Source organism: Rhipicephalus sanguineus, chromosome 2 (assembly GCF_013339695.2).
Source record: "Rhipicephalus sanguineus isolate Rsan-2018 chromosome 2, BIME_Rsan_1.4, whole genome shotgun sequence".
In the NCBI taxonomy this organism is placed as follows: domain Eukaryota; kingdom Metazoa; phylum Arthropoda; class Arachnida; order Ixodida; family Ixodidae; genus Rhipicephalus; species Rhipicephalus sanguineus.
The window spans coordinates 141,027,936-141,049,852 of record NC_051177.1 but is presented as its reverse complement, the minus strand read 5'-3'; the positions used below and the strand labels follow the sequence as shown (position 1 = coordinate 141,049,852).

At 45.5% G+C, this 21,917-nt stretch overlaps 1 protein-coding gene across 2 annotated transcripts in view; it reads left to right on the top strand.

Annotated features, from left to right (window-relative positions):
- LOC119383731 (MOB kinase activator-like 2) overlaps positions 1–21,170 on the top strand; it is a 168,663-nt gene extending 147,493 nt beyond the window's left edge. For both annotated transcript variants that reach the window (XM_037652006.2, XM_037652005.2), the window contains exons 4-5: positions 6,586–6,710; positions 11,188–21,170. In XM_037652006.2, coding sequence (XP_037507934.1) covers positions 6,586–6,710; positions 11,188–11,669 — 607 coding nt within the window. In that variant the 3' untranslated portion in view covers positions 11,670–21,170. The remainder of the gene's footprint in view (positions 1–6,585; positions 6,711–11,187) is intronic.
- The last annotated feature ends 747 nt before the right edge of the window (positions 21,171–21,917 follow it).

Genomic DNA, 21,917 nt, shown 5'->3' with positions numbered 1-21,917 from the left:
CTCCTCTTGGAGACGCACCGAATGGCACATGTAGCAACAGCGTGTTGTCGGTGTTAATTGCGGAGGCCATGGTCATTTGTCTCATAACTTCTCAACAGATGGCGTTGATGTGGACCCTCGGTGTCATAACGTTTCAAGAGGTGGTGTGATGCGGACCCTTGGTGTGATCATGTTTCAACTGCATGTCATAGATGCAGCTCTCGTCGGTAGCTCCTGGTCTGTTGAAAGGTTATTCCCCAGACACGCACGAAATCTTGGTTGTGCACTGTAAGGTCTTAATGCATGGAATTTGTTAATACAGAACATGGATTAGGTTAATGCTTATCAGCATTGCTCCATAATGAAGTGCTGATTTGTTAACATTAGTTTATTTTGCCATTATATCAGTAAAGTATGGCTTTAAATGTGTTCTTCTAAGTGGGCTGCTGCATCATAAGGACCAGCGTAATACTGGAGACACATGATGTCTTTCTTCGTCTTCTTGAGTGTCTTGTCTAAAGTCGCGTACTGGTTGTAATGATGCCTTGCCGCTGATTTAAGGACATTTTTTTAATACTTGTGCTAGGCATATCTGCTAAAGCTAAATGAATGATTATGAAGCTAATAATTGAAACTTTTGTTTATTAGCTGATATCATACTGTAATATGTTGTGCAGATGATGTTAATCTCCTTTTAGTAATCCAGCTGGTGTGGCCAAACTGTGCTATTTGCAACTGGTGACTTTTGAAAGCAAGTTGGGCTTTTCACCATGAAGAGCATTTGGTATATGCAGTTAAGAATTACTCTCTGAAGCATTTCTCATAATTCTGTTTCAGAACTTTTGGTAATATCCTGACTTCCTGTACTTGCATCATGGAATTCCTGGACTTTTCTGAAAAATGCTACTGGCACAGTGCTGTGCTATTTTACTGTCTGTAGCAGAAAGCTTTTGCATGAAACTCATGCCTCATAAACTAGCTGCCGACTGTACTTATACTTTAGTTACCTGATAGGTACACTGCTTGTGAGAAATTATCACCAGATAGCTGATAAAGTGTGGTAACATTAGAAATCATTTCATTAGTAGTGTATATTTGCATAGGAAGCTTAGCTGTACCTACGCCATGTTTATATTCTTAGATTCTTTTGAAGGTTGTGTTTTGTGAGATGTCTATTGCACGTCTGTGACCAAGTTTTTTTCACATTTTGCACCAGTCTCAAGGCAGTGCATGGCTTATGAAAGTTCTGCTGTCGCTTTCACTTGATGGAGGCAACAAACTAGAGCCACGCGACCAGCTGCAAAAATTAAGAAGTTCAATAGAACGTTTCAATTGATCTATCACCTTCTCATTATAATTTGTCATGCACGATAACTCCACCATAGGGCATAAAGCGCACAGTGTGCTTTAAATATATAGTTACTGAGGGGGTGCTCTGTTTATTTATAAAGACAGGTGAGTAGTGCGGAAGACAATAAGTCGATGCAATCACAGAAGAGAGCTTGCTTTTGTTTTCCCACTCAATGTCACCTTTCACTGCAGGAAACAATTGTGCCTTGTTTCTCATCTTGTCTATAGCAGTGTGTGTTATGTGCCATTGACAGTCTAATGAGTTCTGTTCAGTGTGTCAGTGTGTTTACAGTGCATGGAAATCTTCCGAGAGGCTTTTGTATTCCCCTACGCTATGCTTGACAACACGCTATGTGTCACACTTCTCAGCATTGTTATTGCTTTTGGTCCCTGTAATTGTTTTGTGAAGTCCGCACTCGGCAGTTTGCGTCACCATGCTGTCAGAGCTGTAACTTTATTTTTTTTTGCTGCTCTGACCTTGGCCAATTTTGGTTGCTTACTAGTTTTTGGTTGCTCGCCGTTATTGGATGGTAGCGCTGTGTAAACAGGGTTGGGTTCGCTCCATCAGTGTGACATTGCATTTCGATGGGAAAGTGGCGAGTGCCAAGTTTTCAAGAAAGCAAATGCAAGCAAGCCAGTTGGTAATGATTCTTGCATGGCCAAAAGACTACTAAAGGTGTTGCAAGTTATTGTTGCATGTCATAAAGACTACATAAATGGCAGAACTGTTTCTAGAGGGAGTAACTCCCTTTCTACATGCAATTTGCGTATCATCGCTGCAAACAGCCACTCTGCCGACGGACTGGCTTCGTGCCAGGGTCATTCCTAGTTCATAAAGGGGGTGGCAAGTTACTTTTGACCAATTACAGGCCGATTTCACTGACTAGTTCTTGTTCAGGGGCGTAGCCAGAAATTTTTTTCGGGGGGGGGGGGGGTTCAACCATACTTTATGTATGTTCGTGCGTGCGTTTGTATGTGTGCGTGCCTATATACGCAAGCAAAACTGAAAAATTTCGGGGGGGGTTTGACCCCCCCCCCCCAACCTCCCCCTTGGCTACGCCCCTGTTCTTGTTGCAAACTAATGGAGCATATAATCAACAAGGCAATCACCAACTACTTAGAAGATAACAACCTACTTTACTCCAAACAACACGGCTTTCCGAAAGGGCTCTCTACCATAACTCAACTTCTTGAAATAGCACATGACTTTGCTACCGTAATTAACTCAAGACTTCAATATGACGCAATATTCATAGATTTCTCCAAAGCATTTGATAAGGTGCCCCATCAAAAACTGATTGACAAGCTGAAGATTATCGGGATTGAAACCAATATAGTACACTGGATAGCCGCCTACCTCTCAAACCGCAGTCAGCACGTTAAAGTAAACGACGCTGAATCTGAAGAGTTAGACGTTTACTCGGGTGTCCCACAAGGGTCTGTGCCGGGCCCGATTTTTTTTCTAATTTTCGTTAATGACATTCATTGTCATGTCGAACCTGGCATAACAGTTGGACTGTTTGCTGACGACTGTGTCATTTATACCACTGTACGAACGATCGACGATCAGTTACGGCTTAATACCTCCCTAACTAACATTTCAAGGTGGTGTGAAGAATGGGGAATGGAAATAAACGTAGGAAAAACCTCGTACATGCATATAACCCGAAAGAGAGCACCCTTAAAATTTGCGTATCATTTAATGGGACTACACGTAGCAGAGGCCGCTTTGGTGAAATATTTGGCCGTTACCATCACAAACACATTAAAATGGGATGTTCACATTAATTAGACATGCACAAAAGCGTACAGACAGCTGGGATATCTTCGCAGGAAACTCGCTCTAGCCCCTTCCAAAGTTAGACTAACGAGTTAGAAATGCCTTGTACGACCAATCCTCGAATACGGCAGTGTAATATGGAATCCGCACCAAACTTACCTTCTTATCCAGCTGGAGGGAATTCAAAATAAAGCGCTCCGATTTGTGTATTCTCAGTATTCTCGAGATGTCAGCATAACCGCGCTACGCAATAGGGCAAGCATTCAAACACTGGCGATCCGGCGACGCGTAGCTGCATTAAAATTTCTTTATCTGCTTTATCATGACAACATTAACATCAACAAACTCGAGTACTTGAAACAACCATATTAGCGCTCCGCCAGAACAAACCACGACAAGAGTATCAGGCCTTTCATCTCCCGTTGCAATTCATTTAAGTATTCCTCCTTTCCGTCAGTCATAGAAATATAGAATAACCTGCCACGTGATATAGTGTCCTCAGAATCTCTCGAATCATTCACTACCAATCTTGAAAAGTTTTGGGATCAGTAAGTTGCTGCGTTGTAGAATAATGGGGCAACTTTTCATGGAATGTCCATTTTTGATTCGTATGCCACTCAGTGTTTCAATTCTCAGACCTGTGTGTAATATGTACTCTTCCCTGTTAGCCTATCATGTTTTTATTCTCTTTTATTTCTTGGTTCTTCGACCAGATGTATAGTTGCAATCTGTAACTGTTTAGAGTAGTCTGTACTGTTCTTTTTTTATTTTTTTTTCCTTTTTTATTTTGTTTAATATTTTTTGTTCTGTGGTCTAAAATGTGAAGATGTCAATCTATCATTTTTTCCCACTCCTGTAAGAGCCTGTTAAGGCTTACAGTATCAATAAAATAAATAAATAAATAAAATAAATAGACAATTAATTGATCGACTTTGCTGTACTGAGTAAAAAAAAAACACTTATAAATGACACCCAGCAAGAAGCAAACTAGAGGCCTTTCGAGGTGCTAGGCATCTAGAGCAATTACTGTGGAAATTTTCTGCAGTTTAACGCATGAGAGACATTTTATATAGGGAACTTTCACCTGTAGAAAAAAGGAAATCCTTTCGTAATGTTATGACAAGTGGCAGTCTGCATGTGATCTAGCAACCTGCACCAGCACAGCTGTCCAAATCTTTAACAAGCGTGTGCAAGCAACAACTTCGATGTGCGTCAGCGCCATATAACGGAGCCAAGTTGCTCAAAGGGTGAGGATAGTAGGTATAAACAAAACAGCACAGAACAAATGAGGACTGAAAGAGGTGGACACAACACGAGCGCTGACTTTCAACTGAAAATTTTGTTGAAAGAACTTCTTAAGGCACCAAAAAGGTGCCTTAAGGGGCCCCTAAACCACCTCCAATAATTTTTTAACATTTCAAATAAATGAATGCATCAAGTTCAGAATGACGTCACGATCAACAATGCCGAACGCGGCAGCGCTACGACTTGCGGGCACCCCACAAATTCCAAGAAACACTGCCTTCTCTTCTCAGTGCCTTTCGGCATTCCTCATCCCCTCAACGTTCTCCGTGACGCCAACATGTCGTCTGCTCGTCGTCTACAACACGTGTTTGTCCGCTCGCAGGTACACGCGCTTGTTGCTCTTCCTCCTCGCACGGTGAGAAGGAGCATTCGGCCAGGAAGAGAGACGAGCTGACGAATGAGGGGAAGAGTGAAACGAGCGAGGGCGTCATTTGTATCATCAAACGCGTGTAACTCCGCTATTACGGCACCGTTTCGAAAAGTTCCTACGGCTACCCGTTCATTGTAGACTCGTGCACAACTGCAACACCGCAACTAAATTTCAACCTCTGGGTGGTTTGGGGCCCATTAAGGTGTTCACACATTAAGATTTCACACGTCGGTTGTGGTGGCAGAAAGGAATCTTTGTCCGAGAAAATTCCACTGTGCACCCATGGAATTTTTGGCTACCACGACCTTTCCCGCCGCCACAACAAGTTGATGCGTGAAAGTTTTTAGGCCTACAGAATTCAGAATGCAGGTCGTAACTGCATCAGTCAGCTCTCAGTCGCCCTCCAGGATAAGGAAATTTCCTTTTTCAGGCTACTGTAACCGTTGACAGCCTTGCGTTAAGATCAGTTTCCTTCCTCTAAGCAAGAGTGGTCGTCATAAGTTCTTGTGTGTTTTGTGTGTGTGTGTGCCTTGTAAGAGCAGTGCGCAGATAATAGTATTTTAAGGTGTTCTGTCAACAATGTTTTGAGTTGAAATTCAGTGCTTGTGTTGTGTCCACTGTTTCGTAGTCATCGTTTATTTTGCGCTGTTTTGCTTATACCCGCTATGAATTCTTACCAACTTGCCAATTCTCAATCCTATTCAGGGCAAGGATAAGCGCATGCCCACAAAGCGCACTCAGCTGGGTCCATCGTCTACTAGGCTGTTCCTTCTTGAGGACGTCGCCCTATAGCAGTGCACTCGAGACGAACCATGTTTTTCAGCTCATCGTGTGAGCTGGGGGGTGTGTGGCGTATTTTGAAGTTTTATTTTCTCGATTGCTTGCTGCAACGTTCCTCTTCGGAACATAAAATACGAGCCAAACCTTACGCCTTCTCGTGGTGCCTGTTTGTGTGAAGTGCGCTGACCATGAGTAACGTCGTTAAGAAGGAACCCCCTAGTAGGCGATGAGCCCAGCTGAGCGTGCTTTGTGGGCATATGCTTAGCCTCGCCACATTTGACGCTTGACACCATCACATGGTGCTGATGCACAGAAAAGTTGCTGCTTGTGCAGGCTAGTTAAAAATTTGGACGGCTGAGCCTTAACTTTTGCTCTTTACTAGCCTCCTCTGCCGTTGCTGTCTACACTTCATGCCAGGCCTAGATGTTGGGTTTGGTGATTATCTCGTCAATATGCCACCAGATGCAAGTCCAGATACAAACACTAGTCACAATACATGAACAGTGGGCATTGGGGCTAACTTTCATGAAACACTAGCCTCATACACTGCTTCTGTGTTACTGGGAAGTGTAACAATTCAGAGCAAGCTCAACATGGCTACCAGTCTTCTCTAAAACATGATACTAGCTGCATAAGTGTGTCCTGTTTAGTTGAGCATTGTTTTTAGAATGAAAGTTGTGGTCTTCGATTTAGCTGCAGCTGCTGAGATTGCATTGAAGCGCAACTCACTTGTATCTTTCCCATTGTTTTATGCCTGCCCCTTATCACCAGTTTTAATAGGAATGCAGGCAGCAGAAGGGAAACTAGAATATGTGTTTGCCTCATATTACACAGAGGTGTGCTGTGTTCACACTCACCTAGAAGGAGTTAGGGATAAATTATTCGAATATTGCACACGTAAATGATGGAGGCATAGATTAGAAACTCTGTACTAGTTTACTCCAACTTGTAGTGTGGATCTGTCTGTGAGAATGAAGTTGAGGTGTGTGCATCATGCCTATTCGATGTCTTGCCTGTGCAGGCAGTACCTGTGGTTTGATGAGAAAGGGAAGAAGTGCAAGGTGGCGGCCCCCCAGTACATAGACTATGTAATGACCTTCACCCAGAAGACCGTCAACGACGAGTCTCTCTTCCCAACAAAGTTTGGTGAGTGCTCTCTCCTCCACTTGGATGCTGCCTTCTAGACCGCTCACTACAGAAGCACAGTCGGAACCACATTGGTAGAATAGGGAGAAGCTAGTTGGCGAGGTGAATCAGCACTGCCTGGCCAATGTTTCCTCCCATTCTTCATTGTATCACCGGATACCATTGAATTTGTTGGGGTTTGCTGTCTACTCCAAAGAAACGAGGCTAAAAAAACCATTTATTAGTAAATCTTCAAAACTGTTACCACCACAACAGCAAAAACATATAACCATATACCGTATTTTCCGGTGTATAAGTCGCACCTTTGTATAAGACGCACCCCCTACTTTTTACGACTTTCGAAAGAAAAAATGATATATAAGACGCACCTTTGTATAAGACGCATCTATTTTTAACTCAGTCGACATGATAAAACACAATGACCCACGCAGAGTACATTGATTGCGAAATGCGTAGTCACGCACGGCACTGAATATCTGTAAGCAGCAGTTTTATTAAGGCCCAGAAAACCACTATTTATTCTACTGGATTTGAAGCCACATCCTCCGGCGCACTGTCAAAAGTTCTTCCGCCTCGGTTGGCAGCATCGCTGGGTTGCCGTCGTCAGCCTCTGAGTAACTTTTACGCAGCATTGTAAGCACCTTGAAGCACATCGTTGGCACTGCCTGTACTATGGTGGCTACCATACCTTTAGGGCATTACTAGACTTGGCGAGAACACACAAACAACGAACGCGCCGCACGGTTATCACACGATCGTCGGATACCACCTACACACGCATACAAAACGTAAATGGCGACCGGAAGCCGGAAGCTGTGACTACTGCTGGACTGCAGCGACGTCTCACATGGAAACTGATGATGATGATAATGAAGTGGTACTTTCGCTTTTGTAACTGATATTGTGGGCGCTACAACGTTACAATGGACCGTTGTGGTGCTCTTTTTTATTTATTGCCTCAGTTCTGTGGGTTTAATTCTTCGTTTAAGAACAAACAATTCAAACAGTACAATGGGGCACGCGACAGTGGTGGCTTTTATTGCGGCCGTAATCTCCGTGGTCGCCGCGCTGCTTGAACAGCAAGTAGCTGACACCTAAGATCGCAGCCGCTTCATTGTTACAACAAAATTAGATATATTTTTACGAATGCTCTCGAGCTCAGTTTATCGTACTCATAAATTAAATATAAACAAATTGGTCTCGCAGAAGACTTTTTGCGTATATAAGACGCACCGTTGTATAAGACGCACCAGTGAAAATCTAGGAAAAAAGGTGCGTCTTATACACCGGAAAATACGGTATTGCAAACTTCCACGAACACTTCCGCACCGGTGCCGTTAACCCTGGTCCCGGTGGACCACACTGTGCGCACACACGCACACTCCACGAACGTTTGCCGACCACTTCTCCCTGGCCGCGCGCTCTGCCCAGTTATCGAGCATGTCCGCATCCGGGAGGATGCGCAGTGGCCCTCGCTGCTGGGACATATCACTGCCAGTGTGGACGAGAGTGAGGGTGGCTATCGCCATTCCCCACAAGGTTGAATAGTGCTAGTGTACGATTCTTCTGTGACAAAAAAAAAGCCACGAACTGCATAGCTTCAAGTCTGCACTTTGTCTTGGTTGCATTTATTGCTTCGGGGATTTTGGCCGCGTGTGAAGATTGAAAGTACCCGAGTGGTCACAGCCTTTCTGTGTTGCTTCATGAAAACAGCAGCAGGTGTGTCGAAAGGGTGGCAGGACATCTACTGATGCAAAGCAGATAGAAATGCTGTTTACATTCCTTTTTTTTTCAGCCAGCAATGGGTCAAGGTGCGTTTATTGATATGCAGTACTTTGTGCAGGTACTTTCCAACACTCTATAGTCCTCGCAGAAGTAATGGTGCTTTCTTTTTTTTTTGTCTTTGTGGATGTAAGCCTAGCAAGGTGCGTTTGATATTGTGAAACCTGTGATTCAATCAAATATGGTTGTACATATCACAGGCTGCCACCGGGTACTCATTTTACTGCAGCAGTTCTCTGCCTTTCCACAGCAGTGGCAGATGCCCAGCTATTTTGCCCAAGGCTGTGCTGGGTTAAGGTGCGCCAAGAGGCCTTCCCAGATCCTTATGGGGCCACTTTTTGAAATGAGTACCCTACTTGGGAGGGCACCCATCTCTGTGGCCTGAAACTGGCAGTGTGGCAACACCAGATCTAAAAATCAGGTCACCTCATTTTTACAGCGAAACTGTTCGCTGGGGGGGGAGGGGGGGTGATTTTGGCTTGCTGATGTCCCTATGTAGACAAAATGGACAAAAAACGTATAGAAAAAAAAGATGGAGGCTGCACAGCTGGCGGTGCGCTGCCACACAGGCAAAAATAATGACAAAAAATGGAGATGGTGCAGCTAGCGGAGTGCGCTTATGCAGAAAAATAAATCGAAAAAAGAATGGAGACACCGCAGCTGGCATAATACGGTCCCACAGAAAACAATATAGACAAAGAAGATGCTGAGGCGGCGCAGCACATTCATGCCACAGAGAAAAAAGCTAAAAAAGTGGAGAGGCATTGTCAGCATAGGCGTGCGCACAGGGGGGCAGGGGGGGCGGCCGCCCCCCCTAATCACCCAAGAGGGGGGGCGCAAAATCTGCCCCGTACGTTGACCCTTCTAGTCACCTAAGTGGGGGGGTGGACGCAAAATCTACCCCATACATGGACTTAGTAGGGTGGGGGGGGGGGGCGCTGCGATGAACCTTTGCCCCCCCTTATGGGGAACCCTGCATACGCCTATGATTGTCAGCAGCAACGCGGAGACATACCGTGAAAGCAGGACCATGCAAAAGCAGAGAATATGTGAAAAGACCATGAGTCCGAAAAAGAAAGCCACCATTTGTAGTTGCACACGCTAAAGAAATGAGCAGACAGGCGTCTACAACAGAAGTGCGAATACAGCTTCGCTTGTAATCCATCCCCATATGAATGTTGTGGCCCGACAAGCGTTTTTTTAACTCGGTGTAGCAAGGTTCGTTTATCCACATCTTCAATCTATAGCGAAGTTTCACTGCTATCGCAAAGGAAAACTGGTGCAGTATATTAAAGCTACTCCTGGTACCAGTGGAGAAATTCTTTTTACATGCATTTTATGTGTAGAGAGCACCCGCCAAAGTGTAGCAGAATCTTTTTTGGCAGCGGTTCGGGTACAAGATTCCACTTGAATGCTCTCCTTCTCACCATCAGAGCAAGAGAAAGAGAAAGTTCGGTCACGAACACATCATGTAGCCATCTCTAGTATCATGAACTCTACACAGCATCATAGTTTTGTATTCTGCTTTGCTTGTGCCTTGCATCACCACACAATTTGGTGTTTTTGTTTTCACATTGTGGCACGTGACAGGCATGGATAGCCATTGATGTAACGACTTCTTAATTATCTTCCGCTCTATCTTGATTGTTCAGGAAACGGTTGTCACCAGCCACTTAATTAGGGTGATTACTGGGCTCTCTCTCTCAAATCTTGAAATCAAAAGAAGCTGTTCATTACTCACTTCAGTAAAGTACAGATTTCTAAGCGACAGCAACTGGAACCAATAGGCACTTGTGCTGCAAATAAAAGTTTGTTCAGGACGTACACTGCAGCATCATATTTTTAAATAGCTGTCGCGATTTCTTGAGCTGCTCACAGTTACCACCAGCACCGATAGCAAAACCATGTGGGTATATTTTATAATAAAACTTACGAGACTCCTGTTGAACTATTGCATAGTGATGAGCGAAATTTCTGTAGTTGTACAGATTCTTGCTCAAATTTTCCAGCGTGATGTGCATGCATAATGTCGCATAATAAAAAACCCGGGACTGGGAACAAGGGTGCCATAATTCACTTTGTCACCTCACTTTGATGTGGTTTTAGACCAAAGCTCACTTGCTTTTGTGGCAAGTGTGCAACGTGTCCTCACTGGGAATTCATCAGACTAAGTATAAAATAGCATTGGCGCCACTCTAGGCAGTACCCGAGGTATTAATGGTAAACGACAGCAGCAGAATATGTGTGATAGTTTTGCTTACGCTGATAGCCACTGTGCGTTGTGTTTCCTTCAGTTTTCCACGTGCTTTACGGCTGCTGTGAAGAGTACATTGCTGGCACAGCATGAAGCTGCAAGTGTGGTCACCAGCTTCTGAATTCAACAAAATAGATCTTTTTTTTGTTATTGATATTAGTTTTTCCGTGGTACTCTATTAATCAGGCATTTCTTGCAGGGCCCTTCTCGTATAATAACGGAGGCTGAATTTTGATATAACGAATATATTATAGAATAAAGTCAGTCATCAATATTACACACATGCACTCACACACGTATATATATACTCACACATACATAGGTGTCAGTGATTCAGATGCAGCATCAAACGAGCTGGTGGTAGTGTCCCATTGTATGTGCTTGAATGTGCCCACTTCATTTCGAGTTTCTAACTTTGGCATGTGAATTGCTTCTCTGCAGAACGCGAGTTTCCCAGTTCTTTCGAGTCCCTGGTGAAGAAGATTCACGGACTTCTTCTGCATGTCCTGGCGCACCTGTACCATGCCCACTTCCGGGAGATGGTCTTGCTGCAGCTGCACGGTCACCTGCATTCGATATTCGCCCACTTTACCCTCTTCAACACGCGCTTCAACTTGGTGGATCCCAAAGATGCTGCTGTGCTACAGGACTTAGCCGTTGCGCTTGGACTCTGTCCACCCGCCGAGAGCGCCAACGGAAGCCCCGCTGCCTCTTCCTCTACACCCTCCTCCTCGGCCGTCGCAGCAGGCGGCAGCACGGACGAGGATTCTGTGGCTGCAGAAGTCCCGGCTTGCACGGCTGCGCCCATGGATGTGTCCCTCTCGCCTTCGGTGATGCAGCGGTCTGTGGTTACCTCTGGCATTGAGGCAACTCCAGTGTCGATGACCGCCACGACGGCCGGGAGTGTGGTGCCTGCGCAGTAGGCCGTCGTGTGGTTGCTGTTTTGTTGACATTTTGTCGAGTGCCTGTGGTGATAGCAGTGGCTAGCACAGCTGCGGTGTGGAGTGCTGGCTCCTCCGAGAGTGGTATCGGAGAGGCACTTCCGTCTCACGTCCACAACTGCGGTAGCACTGCGCTTGTTGGCACCAGGGTGTGGGGCTGCTGGTGGTGGTGCCACGAAGGTGATGATGTCACTTTGGTGTGACTAGACAGTTCTTCTGGCAGCAGCAGTAGCATCAAGCAAATTGTTTGTTGTTTTCGCTGTGACGCTAAGTTGAAATGTGGCTTTACTGCTATGCCCACCTTTAGCTTGACAGTAAGGTAATGGTGGCTGCAGTGATGGCAGTGTTTATGTGGCAGGCATGGTAGGCCTTCCCCCTCCCTCCTCTTTCCTGCGACAATTTACAACTGAGTCGTGTGCTGTGAGAACTATGGCCTTTGCAGAATATCCTCTGCAGAAAAGCCATTGCTGAAACCTGAGCGAGTTAGGCAACCTTTTCCACAGTAGCTGGGCTAATTATCTCTGTGCCGACAAAGGAGTGGCTTGCTGCTTGTTTAGCTGGAGTGGTTGTTCTAGAGAAAGTCGCTATGTCCGCCATGCTGTGATCATGCAAGTGGTGGAATGCATGGCAAAATTCAGTTTGCAAGAGCTTGCGGGCACCTTCAGTGCACTAGGCTAGCTTGCTAGCTGGCATTGTTGTAGTGGTGGCAAAGTTTTTTGATTGTCATTGAATAGCGTTGCATGGAAAGTTCACTCAAGACGTAAAAGATGGTTTTCTTTGTATATTGCGAAGTAGAAAGTAGAAAATCATTTTGCATTGATTAATGTTCACACACTGTGGTTATGTTGAGTATGTTGTGTTGCCCTATCAGCATTTTTCTTACTGCCACAGTAGTTTGTATTATTAAACTGGTGCAGCGCAAGAAGGGAAAGGAAAAAACAGTCAAGCCGGCCAGAAGAAGGGACAAAGTGCTGTACAGCTTCTGGCCAGTTCGGCTGTCTTTTTTCCTTGTTACGCTCTGCCAGTTTGAGAATGACAAACCAATCGCCCAATCCTATTAAATTCAGTGCTCAGATCCCCGAGAAAAGCCAGCACTTTCTGGCACAGAGCTTAAGGGAAATTGAAGGAGTGAACTACCACTTTACCATCTCTTGATGCCAAATTGCACATTAGTTGCAGCTAGTCTGGTTTATGAGATTAGGCTGCAATGTGCCATTAGGAGAAGACAGTACTTGCAAGCTCTGCAATACTGCATTTCCAGGAAAGTGCGAACTTGAGATGTTCACTTGCGCTCTTGAATTGGTGGTTTCTTAGAGCGGCTGTATCACATAACAGAGGCAGCATCTGTGAGCTGTCTTGTGTATGCAAGTAATGGCACGGTTAGGAATGACTGCCATAGATTTGTCACGGAAGTCTTGTCACTGTTCACGTCTGTCTGCAGGTCGGAGGTTCATGGTGGGAGCGGGGTCTTGTTGGTGACAAAATTATTGATGCCAGCCAGGTTGTTGGAAGCGGAGCAGGTGACATGCGGCCGCTCTCGAAACTCGCTCAGTCTAAAAGGAGAGGAGAGGTGGGGTGGGTCAAGTGTGTGTTGCGTGGTGTGGTGACAATGCGCGTCGTTCTTCAGCAGAGGGAAATAAAGTGGGAAGAGAGTTAGAAGGGGGGGCCTATTTATTTTCTGTCATCGCCTCGGCCCGCACTCACACGCACACACAGCCACTAGGTGTCACACTACTACACTTGCTCGTGTGCAAGGCGACACACACACACACAATGTGTAAATAGGATGATGTTCTATTTTTAAGAGGCATATGAGGTTGGTGATTTAGGCAAGTCTTTCTTCCCTTTCCTTCCTCCCTACAATCCTCCCCTGTTTTCCTCACTCCCCACCGAGCATTTGAAGATGCATGTGCAATGGAGCGTTAGCCGTCGTCGCTGACGTGGAGGGTCAACCGGATCAGTGATGACATGGAAGTGGTGGGTGCCTTGCAGCTTGTAAAGATGGCCTTCTTGCCTTTGCCTCAGCTGTTTTGCCACCTGCTTTCGTGCGTGTGTTCAGGTGGTAATTGTCGGGGATGTGCCTGCTTCATCATTCGTCTAGCTGCAAGGAACGAATGCTGTTTGGTTCTTCTTCTTCCTCCACATGTGGTCCCCGCCCGTGATTGGTTGTTGGTTTGTGGTGGCTTCCGATTCGTAGGCTTCTAAACAAGGCCCTTCTAGGCAATGCAGCGCGCGTGCATTTTTTAAAGTGTGAACCGTCTTGCCTTTGCTGTGGACGCATTGTGCAGTCGGCGTGTGACACTGAAGCTGCCATTGCTGGATCCTCTGTGGATGGATCAGTGGCATAAGTGAGTGGGCAGTGCGGTGGTGTTTGTGTTAAGCAGATGCATGCAAGAAGTTCCACGTAGTTTTTGCGCTGGAAAAGTTGTAGTTGACACTAAAGGCGCAAGCGACTTGCAGCTCTATTCAACCTTTTTGCTGCTGGCTGCGTGGCAGCCGTTGACGCTCGATGTGTCAACGTCACAAATCAGCTTGTAGCAATTACAAACCTTTATTCAAGACATTGAACGGAATGTTAAGTTTAGGTCATCAGCTACTGAAAGTTTGTTTGTAGAGTTGCATGGGTAGTGGTTAGGAAATTCTGGCGATACTAAACTACTTGATGAAAACAACATTTAGGAACTCACCATGTCACTATAGTTTATGAACAGCATAATTGTCACAAAATAGATGGCCCATTATCAAATGCTCCAATTATTGGCACATTAGACATTAGAAATAGCATTAGTCAAGTCAACCTTCCTGAATTTGGGTGGCTTTTTCAGTGGCCCTTTCAGATAGACCAATACTGCAGAAGAGGCTTGGTACGAACCCTTCAAACATTACGTAACGAGCTGCAGACTGTGTACCCTAACTTATACTGCTAGTATTGCAGAGATTTTTCAAGCTCTAGTAGTCATGCAAACCTTTGCACTTCATCATTATGCTTCTGCTATTCACTATGGCTTCAGGAATGAAATCTAAGGCAGGCCCATCTGTGTTGCTTGGAGCAGTTTCCAAAGACATCGTGATAACCTGCAGTAACCTGGCTTGAGTCATGGCCTATGAAACTTGAAGAAATTTTCTGCTTGTACCTTAACCCACACCTGCAGTGTTAAGAATAAGCTCGCTTCTTTGAAGGCGGCACTTTCAGAAGGAGAGATGGGAGTTTTCCATGGCATTGTGAGGCAAGCGTGGAACTTACAATAAATGTGGTCGATGCATACAGTCTACCTTAGTAGGTGCATTGTCGACGTTGCAGTGTTTCCGATGAGGCACTGCACGCAAAGAGATTGAGGCACGTGGTTTTCGTTTAGCACATGAGAGTAAGCCCGACATGCTAGTTCGGACAACACCTGGAGAGGCAGTTTGTTGATGCCACTGTTCTTGCTTGGAAAAGTCTCCATTCTTGCCTTCATCTGTAGAGCGTGCAAATTCAATGCATTGCAGCTATCTTTTGCTGTGCAGTGTCAGAACATTCTTTCTTAACAACTTGCCATCTGCACGGCTACTTCATCCTCTCAGCTTGGCATATTGACTCGTGTAATGGTGTAACGTCAGCTTTAGGCCCTGTGAATGACGTATTTTATTTTAGCTGCACATGAGGGGTGTCCACAGTTTTAGCCAGTGACACGGCTTCTTTCCTTTTGAAGTTATTGGACATTTTTAAAGTGAATATAAGTGTACATTAAAGCAGCGCAAGTTTATCCAATAAAGCTGACAGCTGTTGCTTTTTAAGTTCACAGAGTCGCCAGTCATCATTATGATTAAAGCAGCTACAACTTATATCCATGGATTCTGTGTATTTTGTACTCGTGGATCTTGTTGGTCTCAGCCTGTTCAGTAGTTCCAAATTAAAAAGAAAAAAATTTGTTAAATTTTAGACAGAGAGCCTAGGCAAAGACAACATTTCAATGCAGCAGCAGCCCTGCTACTTTTTTTTTTCAGGAGAACTGTAACATGGAAAGGGTACAGCTATTACATGAGTCTGTACGCTAGCTCTTCTTGTAGCTCACAGAGCTCTTGCATCTTCTTCTACAGGGGCTTCCTCATTTCTATTCAGCTCCTCTTTAGGCAAGCATAAAACCTAGACATTGAAAATAAAGTGGATTAGGAGACGCGTGCTGACAATATCTGAGTAGTTAATGCGCGTAGCAGAGCAAGGTTGGTAGCTTTGAAAGGCTTAGCATATCTTCTTGGTTACGAAACACGTTCACTGTGCTGGCCTCGTTTGATGAATGTTTGCATTTTTGTGATGCCGAGTTTATGAAAATTTCTCAAGTCCTGCACAGTTTCTAACATGATCCATTATTCTGGCTTCCACTTACGTAAATAACAGCAATATTTGCCCACCACCTGACTTAATTTGCAAGAATTTGCGAGAGACTGCAGGGGGTGGCAGGTTCGTGGGAGTGTTGCTCTTTTGGCAGGCACAGTTCATTTCACTCAGAGGTTGACAAAGGGGGGGGGGGTGCAGCTGTGGGCCATTTCAGTTCACCTGTGATCCGCGGCGCTCTTTATATTCAGATTCCAACATCTGCGGTGTTTTTTTTTTCATGGCAGAAGTTTGCCAGTTCAGATGTTTTGCAATTTGCCATTGCGAGGGCCCATTCCAAAACTTTGAACACTACTATGAAGGGCAGGACATTACCACGTCTTTCCAACCTTAGTTTTGCTTATTATCGTTCACTTGATTTTGAAGAATTGTGATTTTTTTGTAGCCTGTGCATATATGTGTGGTCGTAGGCACGCATGCATTTGTGTAAATAGTGGGTTCGTTTTCCTGGCATCTTTTTGTTTTGTTATTTCTTGCTTGTGGTCTTATTTATTGCTTGTCTCGACAAATGTGTGCACCTCTCATTGCCCTGTAAGCTTGGGCCGCTTGTCTGTTGGCAAAACGTGCGGCCATTTGACGCAATCTGTGCGTTTGCTCGTTCGGTTGTCTGCTGGTTTGGCTGTCAGAAAATGTACAGACATGAGTTTGCATAACTCCGAGCGTGCGCTTGTATTTTGGGCTTTTGTGACAGTGGTGTTGGATGGTAGCTGCTGCCGTGCGAGCTTGGGTGTTGTGTCGGAAAACGGGAAGGCAACAGGTTACGCAAGGACAGAGTTGCGACAGGAGCTGCTAGCATGTACCATTTGACATCTGCTTTATTTGTGCTTTGCTTGTGGCATTCAACTGTCACTGTATGAGTGAATGCACACCAGGAGACTTTGCTGATGTGTTACAGTTGCAGAGCTTTGTCCAGGCGATTGCTAGTTGTCTGAACAGGAAACTATTACTATTTAAGGAGCTGACTGGTGCACTTACATAAAGCGGAAACAATTAATAAACAATGAACTCGTAAGCACTGTGAAATGCCAAAAAATATGCGATTTAGCTGGTCTAGAAGAAAGGCTCACATAGCGCGAAGTTTCTGGTGCCCATCATAACAGGCAACAGTTAGTTAAAAAAAAAAAAGAGTCGAGTAAAAGATTATTATCCAAGTTGGATGTTGAGGTATTGTTTGATGGCTGCATGACGAGTTATTTTTGCCAATGATTAAGCCTCTTTCGGTTTCATTTAGTGTGGTTATGGGAGGGTCACATGACGTTTTCAAACGTCACTGTCTGCTCTTTGTTGGATTGGGATGTGCTGTACCCCATCTGGAATTAGTGAAGCCAGGAGAGACAAGTAGCGTAAACTTCAGCAGAGAACAAACCATTAATGGGCGGCCTGTCCTTTCTGGTATCTGCGTGCCACTCAAATCTCTGTCATCTACTGTGCAGAGATTAGCCGCACACTGATCAAGTCTTACCTTTGGCCTAATAGCCTCGGCTGTCACCCTAAGCTGCTTGACAGCACAGTTCATGTTGCGTTCGCATGCACCAGTGAGCTCCCCTTGTGTGCAAGGCCTGTCTGGGTGTGGTGTGTGTGCGTGTGAGGGAGCGGCACCTCTGCCCTTGGACTGTATTATTCGTGTTTTTGTTGGCTATTATTTTTTGTATCATTACAGGTGGTGGCAGTTGTGATTTTTTATTATCTCGGCGAGTATGAAAGACGCACTTGCACGGAGCTTGTTGACCGTCGAGCGAGGGTAGGAGGGGCGGGTCATCGTTGTTGGTTAATTATTTTGTTTAATGAATTGAAAAGTGAGCACTGTGTTAGATGTACATACATATAATATATAGATATATATCTTTATCTCTACCATTGACCTATAGCGACAAAAGATATTGCCTGGGGGCAGGAATCGGGAGTGTTTTGCCTAGTGTAGGACAATTGATGGCACGCAGGTGAAGGTGGCGTGGAAACCCGACCATTGAGCAAGCACAGCTGTTCCTTCGGGCTGAGCTGATCCGAAGCCAGTCTTGTCTTTGCCTTGCCACGACTCTTATCGTGGACAGCGGAGCAGCCGCTGTTCTCGCTGTTGATATCAGACCACCCTTTGCTGGGGACACCACACGGGCAGCATTGTTCGGAGCTTCTGTCACGCAGGCCTCGTGGCTGCTTGGTGTCTCCAGCCATGGAGCTGGCTAGCATGGCTTGCCAAGCAGCAGAGCCAAGGTGTATCACCAGTGCACCTGAACTGAATGCACCTTTTATCTCTTTCCCCCTGCCTGTTTCCGTATGGGGCCTTTAATGTCTATAGTACCATCACTCTACCAAGAGAAAGCAACACACACTGACAGTACCACTCCCAGCTGTTGCTCACACGTCAGTTATTTGTGCTTGCCACTGTTCCAACTCCTGTCACACAATGCGGCAAACAGAAAAAAATGAAAAGAACAGTGTGCTGCACAAGCTGTGGCGAAGTGTTTGCTTTTGATTCGGTAAACCTCCTATATTTTGGTTGTTTTGGCGGCACATGGCTGTTTACCCTGCTTTAACAACGCTGATTGAGCCACTCCGCCAGAGTTTTTGCTGATGGCGTTGCATACTTGTGTTGCTGTCTTGTCCCTATCCTGTTGCATGCCATTTGGGTCTCGTGTGACAGGGGTTACAGTAGACTCTCAGATGTCGGATGTCACTTGCAGACTGATAAAGGAGGGAGTCAGATTTTTAAAGGGAGCACTTGCATGGTAAATTCTTTGGCAGGTGTGTCATGAACACTGCAAAAACTTTCAGCGTGGGTTCTGTCTTGCCAGCAAGGTGAATTGGTTGAAACATTTGTGTTGAAGTTGGTTTGGCGTTGTGGAGATGCATTTTGTTTCGAGAGATCCTGCTGACGTGTTGGTGTGCATTGTAGCTTCGAAGCTTCGGCATCTGAGAATCGGCTGGGTCATTGCTTGGTGCAGCATTACAAGCACGGAGACCTGTCTGAGGGCTGGGCATGGAAAAACCAAGATCAGTGCTTGCCTACTTTGTCACACATGAAAACGATACAAGTACTCCACATGCAAAACACAGACACACACAAATTGCAGAGGCTCGTTTGTCATCTCGGGAAAGAGGTGCAAAATTGGATGTCGTAAGGGGTAAAATATGAAGTGCAGCTCGCGGGCTGCAATGTCTACTTTGCCGAAGCAGCAGCCGATGATGACAACGGTGATGATGACGCGTGTGTATGTGTGAAATGTAGTACACGCATGTCCGTTGGTGCCTTTCTTATCGAAGAACTGTGCGTGCATTCCACAGTGCGTGCCTGTGTGTCTCTATTCTTGCCTTCGTCCCCGCGTGCGCCACCACCATCGCGTGTGACATCAGCTTGACGCTGATGCTGCCACTGTTGCATTGACGAGACTTCAGGCGTGGTGTTGTGACCTCCATGCGCAGAGTTGCCAACTCCATGGCTGGCCTTCTGGCCTGTGAAATATGTTTGAAGGAAAGGCTTTTTAATTTGTCCATGACAGGAGAGTGATGTGCTGATTTGTGCCATGCCAGTACAAGGCATGTATGCCGAAACAGACAAAGTTGTAGAATCGCAGGTGACAATCATGAACCAGACAGTATTTGGATCTGCAGCAAGTCATCATTGCAAGTAGCTGAAAATAGTAAGCCTCATACTCCTTACAAGTGCTTAGTGAAATGTCTAGGACGTAATGTGGTTTCTTAAACCACGCTAGTACTGATTCGCCCAATGGAATAGTCTCGCGTCGGCCAGTTTTTCCTTTCTGTTTTTCTCGGTGACTATTCATACCTGAAGGAGCAGTTAAGTTCTTTTAACATGTTACTGCTGTACTGATTACCATGGAACAAGTCCACAGCAGATGACACATTTCAGGACTGTGGTGAAAAGGATTGCCAAGCTCTGCACAGTCTTTCTCGCAGCTGCCTGAGCGACTGTGCCCAGTAATGAATGAACTGCTATGAACTGTGCTTGTGGCTACACTGAGACTCAAAAACAGATCAAGCACCTATCAAAGTGTGCCCATTTTAGGATGAACAGCGTTTCCGTTAATAGTTGAAGAATGCCAAGTGCGAAGCCAAGTAGTGAAGTCAAGCCAATTATTTTCCATTTGAAGTATGCGATAGCAGAAAGTAGACATTTAAGACCAAAAAGAACATGCGCACATCTGCCTGCCTTCAAGTCTGTGTTGGTATCACTGTACTGGACTTGGCACTTCAAGCCAATGGAGGAAGCTGTAGCAACCCCGTGAGCAAATTGTTCAACAACCGTCGTAAGTGGCGACCTGACATTATGGCAGAGTTTTACAATCTAGAGAGTAGCGCTACTGTTTGGCTCTATTGAAATCGATTTGACATCATCAATAAGGAAGCACAGTATCGAGGCAAAATAGGACATACTGCCTCCCTCAAGCCGGTGCTCTCCTTTGCTGCGTACCCGCGAACGCGTGTCTGAACACCAATGCGCGGCAGATGTGGTCTTGGCATTGTCTCATGATCGGACACATTACTTACGGCGTGGACTGGTTGAACATGGTGTAAAATGAAGCGAGCAGGTAGTCTAGTGCCGGCTCAGGTTTCAACCGGCGTGGGCGTTAGCAAAACTTTGCGCTTGGAGGTCGACGCGCTGCGTGCTTTGTGCGTTTTTCGTGCTGTGTTCAGATGGAGCGCAGCTGCGTATCTGTCTTGTTTCCATCTTCGTATACGCCGTGGCGGCGTCGGTCAGTTTCATTTATTTTTTGTTTGTGTTTTTCTTTTTTCCGTGGCGTACGCGTGTGTTGCGCCGATGGCGCTTATGTGTGTGTTGACGATGTCGCGCGCAGAAGTTGCGGCCGTTGCCGCGGCTGACGAGAGTGATTATGTGTTGATGATGGTGATGCTATGGCGATGATGTGTACACACACACGCAAACACGCAGATACACACACTATACACATGTTAACACGAGACGCGTACGCCATCGCTCTTCGCCTTTGATAATCGACACACCAAGTGCACACACACGCAGAAGAGAAGCTGTGTTTGCGGCGGGCTTTGTAAATAGAGAGAAGGAGAGAGAGAGGAATAAAAACCTTCGAGGGAACTAGTCAAGTACAATAAAGTTTAGTACAATGGTACCAGCCTGTGCGTCTTGTGTCGTCATTCTTTAGCTCATTCGCACTCTCGTGCTCTGAACCACTTTTTCTCAAAGTTTCGTCAACACTTTGGAACGGGTAAAACGTGCTTGAGAGATGAAATATTCTTGAACACGGTGTGTTGCTGTAGCGAACGTTTCGACAAGCGTTCTTCTCTTCTTCAAGTTGCATGCAGCCTACGTGACCGCTAGTTAAAACGTCGTCTGCAGCGACATACTGTGTTCAAGAATATTTCATGCCTTCGAGCTTTCCTCTTCCCCTGAATGTCTGCCTTTTTCTTTAGGGAAACATGAATTTTCTGTCACACTGAAATGGACGGTTCATATTCGTTTGAGAAAAAGGCTGTTAACAGCCTGAGAGCGAGACAATTGTCTTGCTCTCAGAAGTGCACACGTACTACACTTGTATGTAAGTGTCAAACAAAATTAAAAACGTGAGTTTTCGACTATTGCAACCTGTTTAGTTGTGTGAGTTAATAGGTCCGTTCGATTCACCTGCACCAATCGTAACCGGTTCACGGCGGTGCGCGAGAAGTTCAGAAATTGTTCAGCAGGAGTCCAGTGGTGCAGGCACGGTGCTTCACTAGAAACAAATGACGAGGTGCCGACATATGGTGCAGATCTTATTTTTGTTCGCTTAATTTACGTCGTCTACGTAACGTTGACAGGTGGCAAACCGCACGTGGACAGTCTGTGAGGCGCACACACTTTGGCAATGCAGCGCCTACAC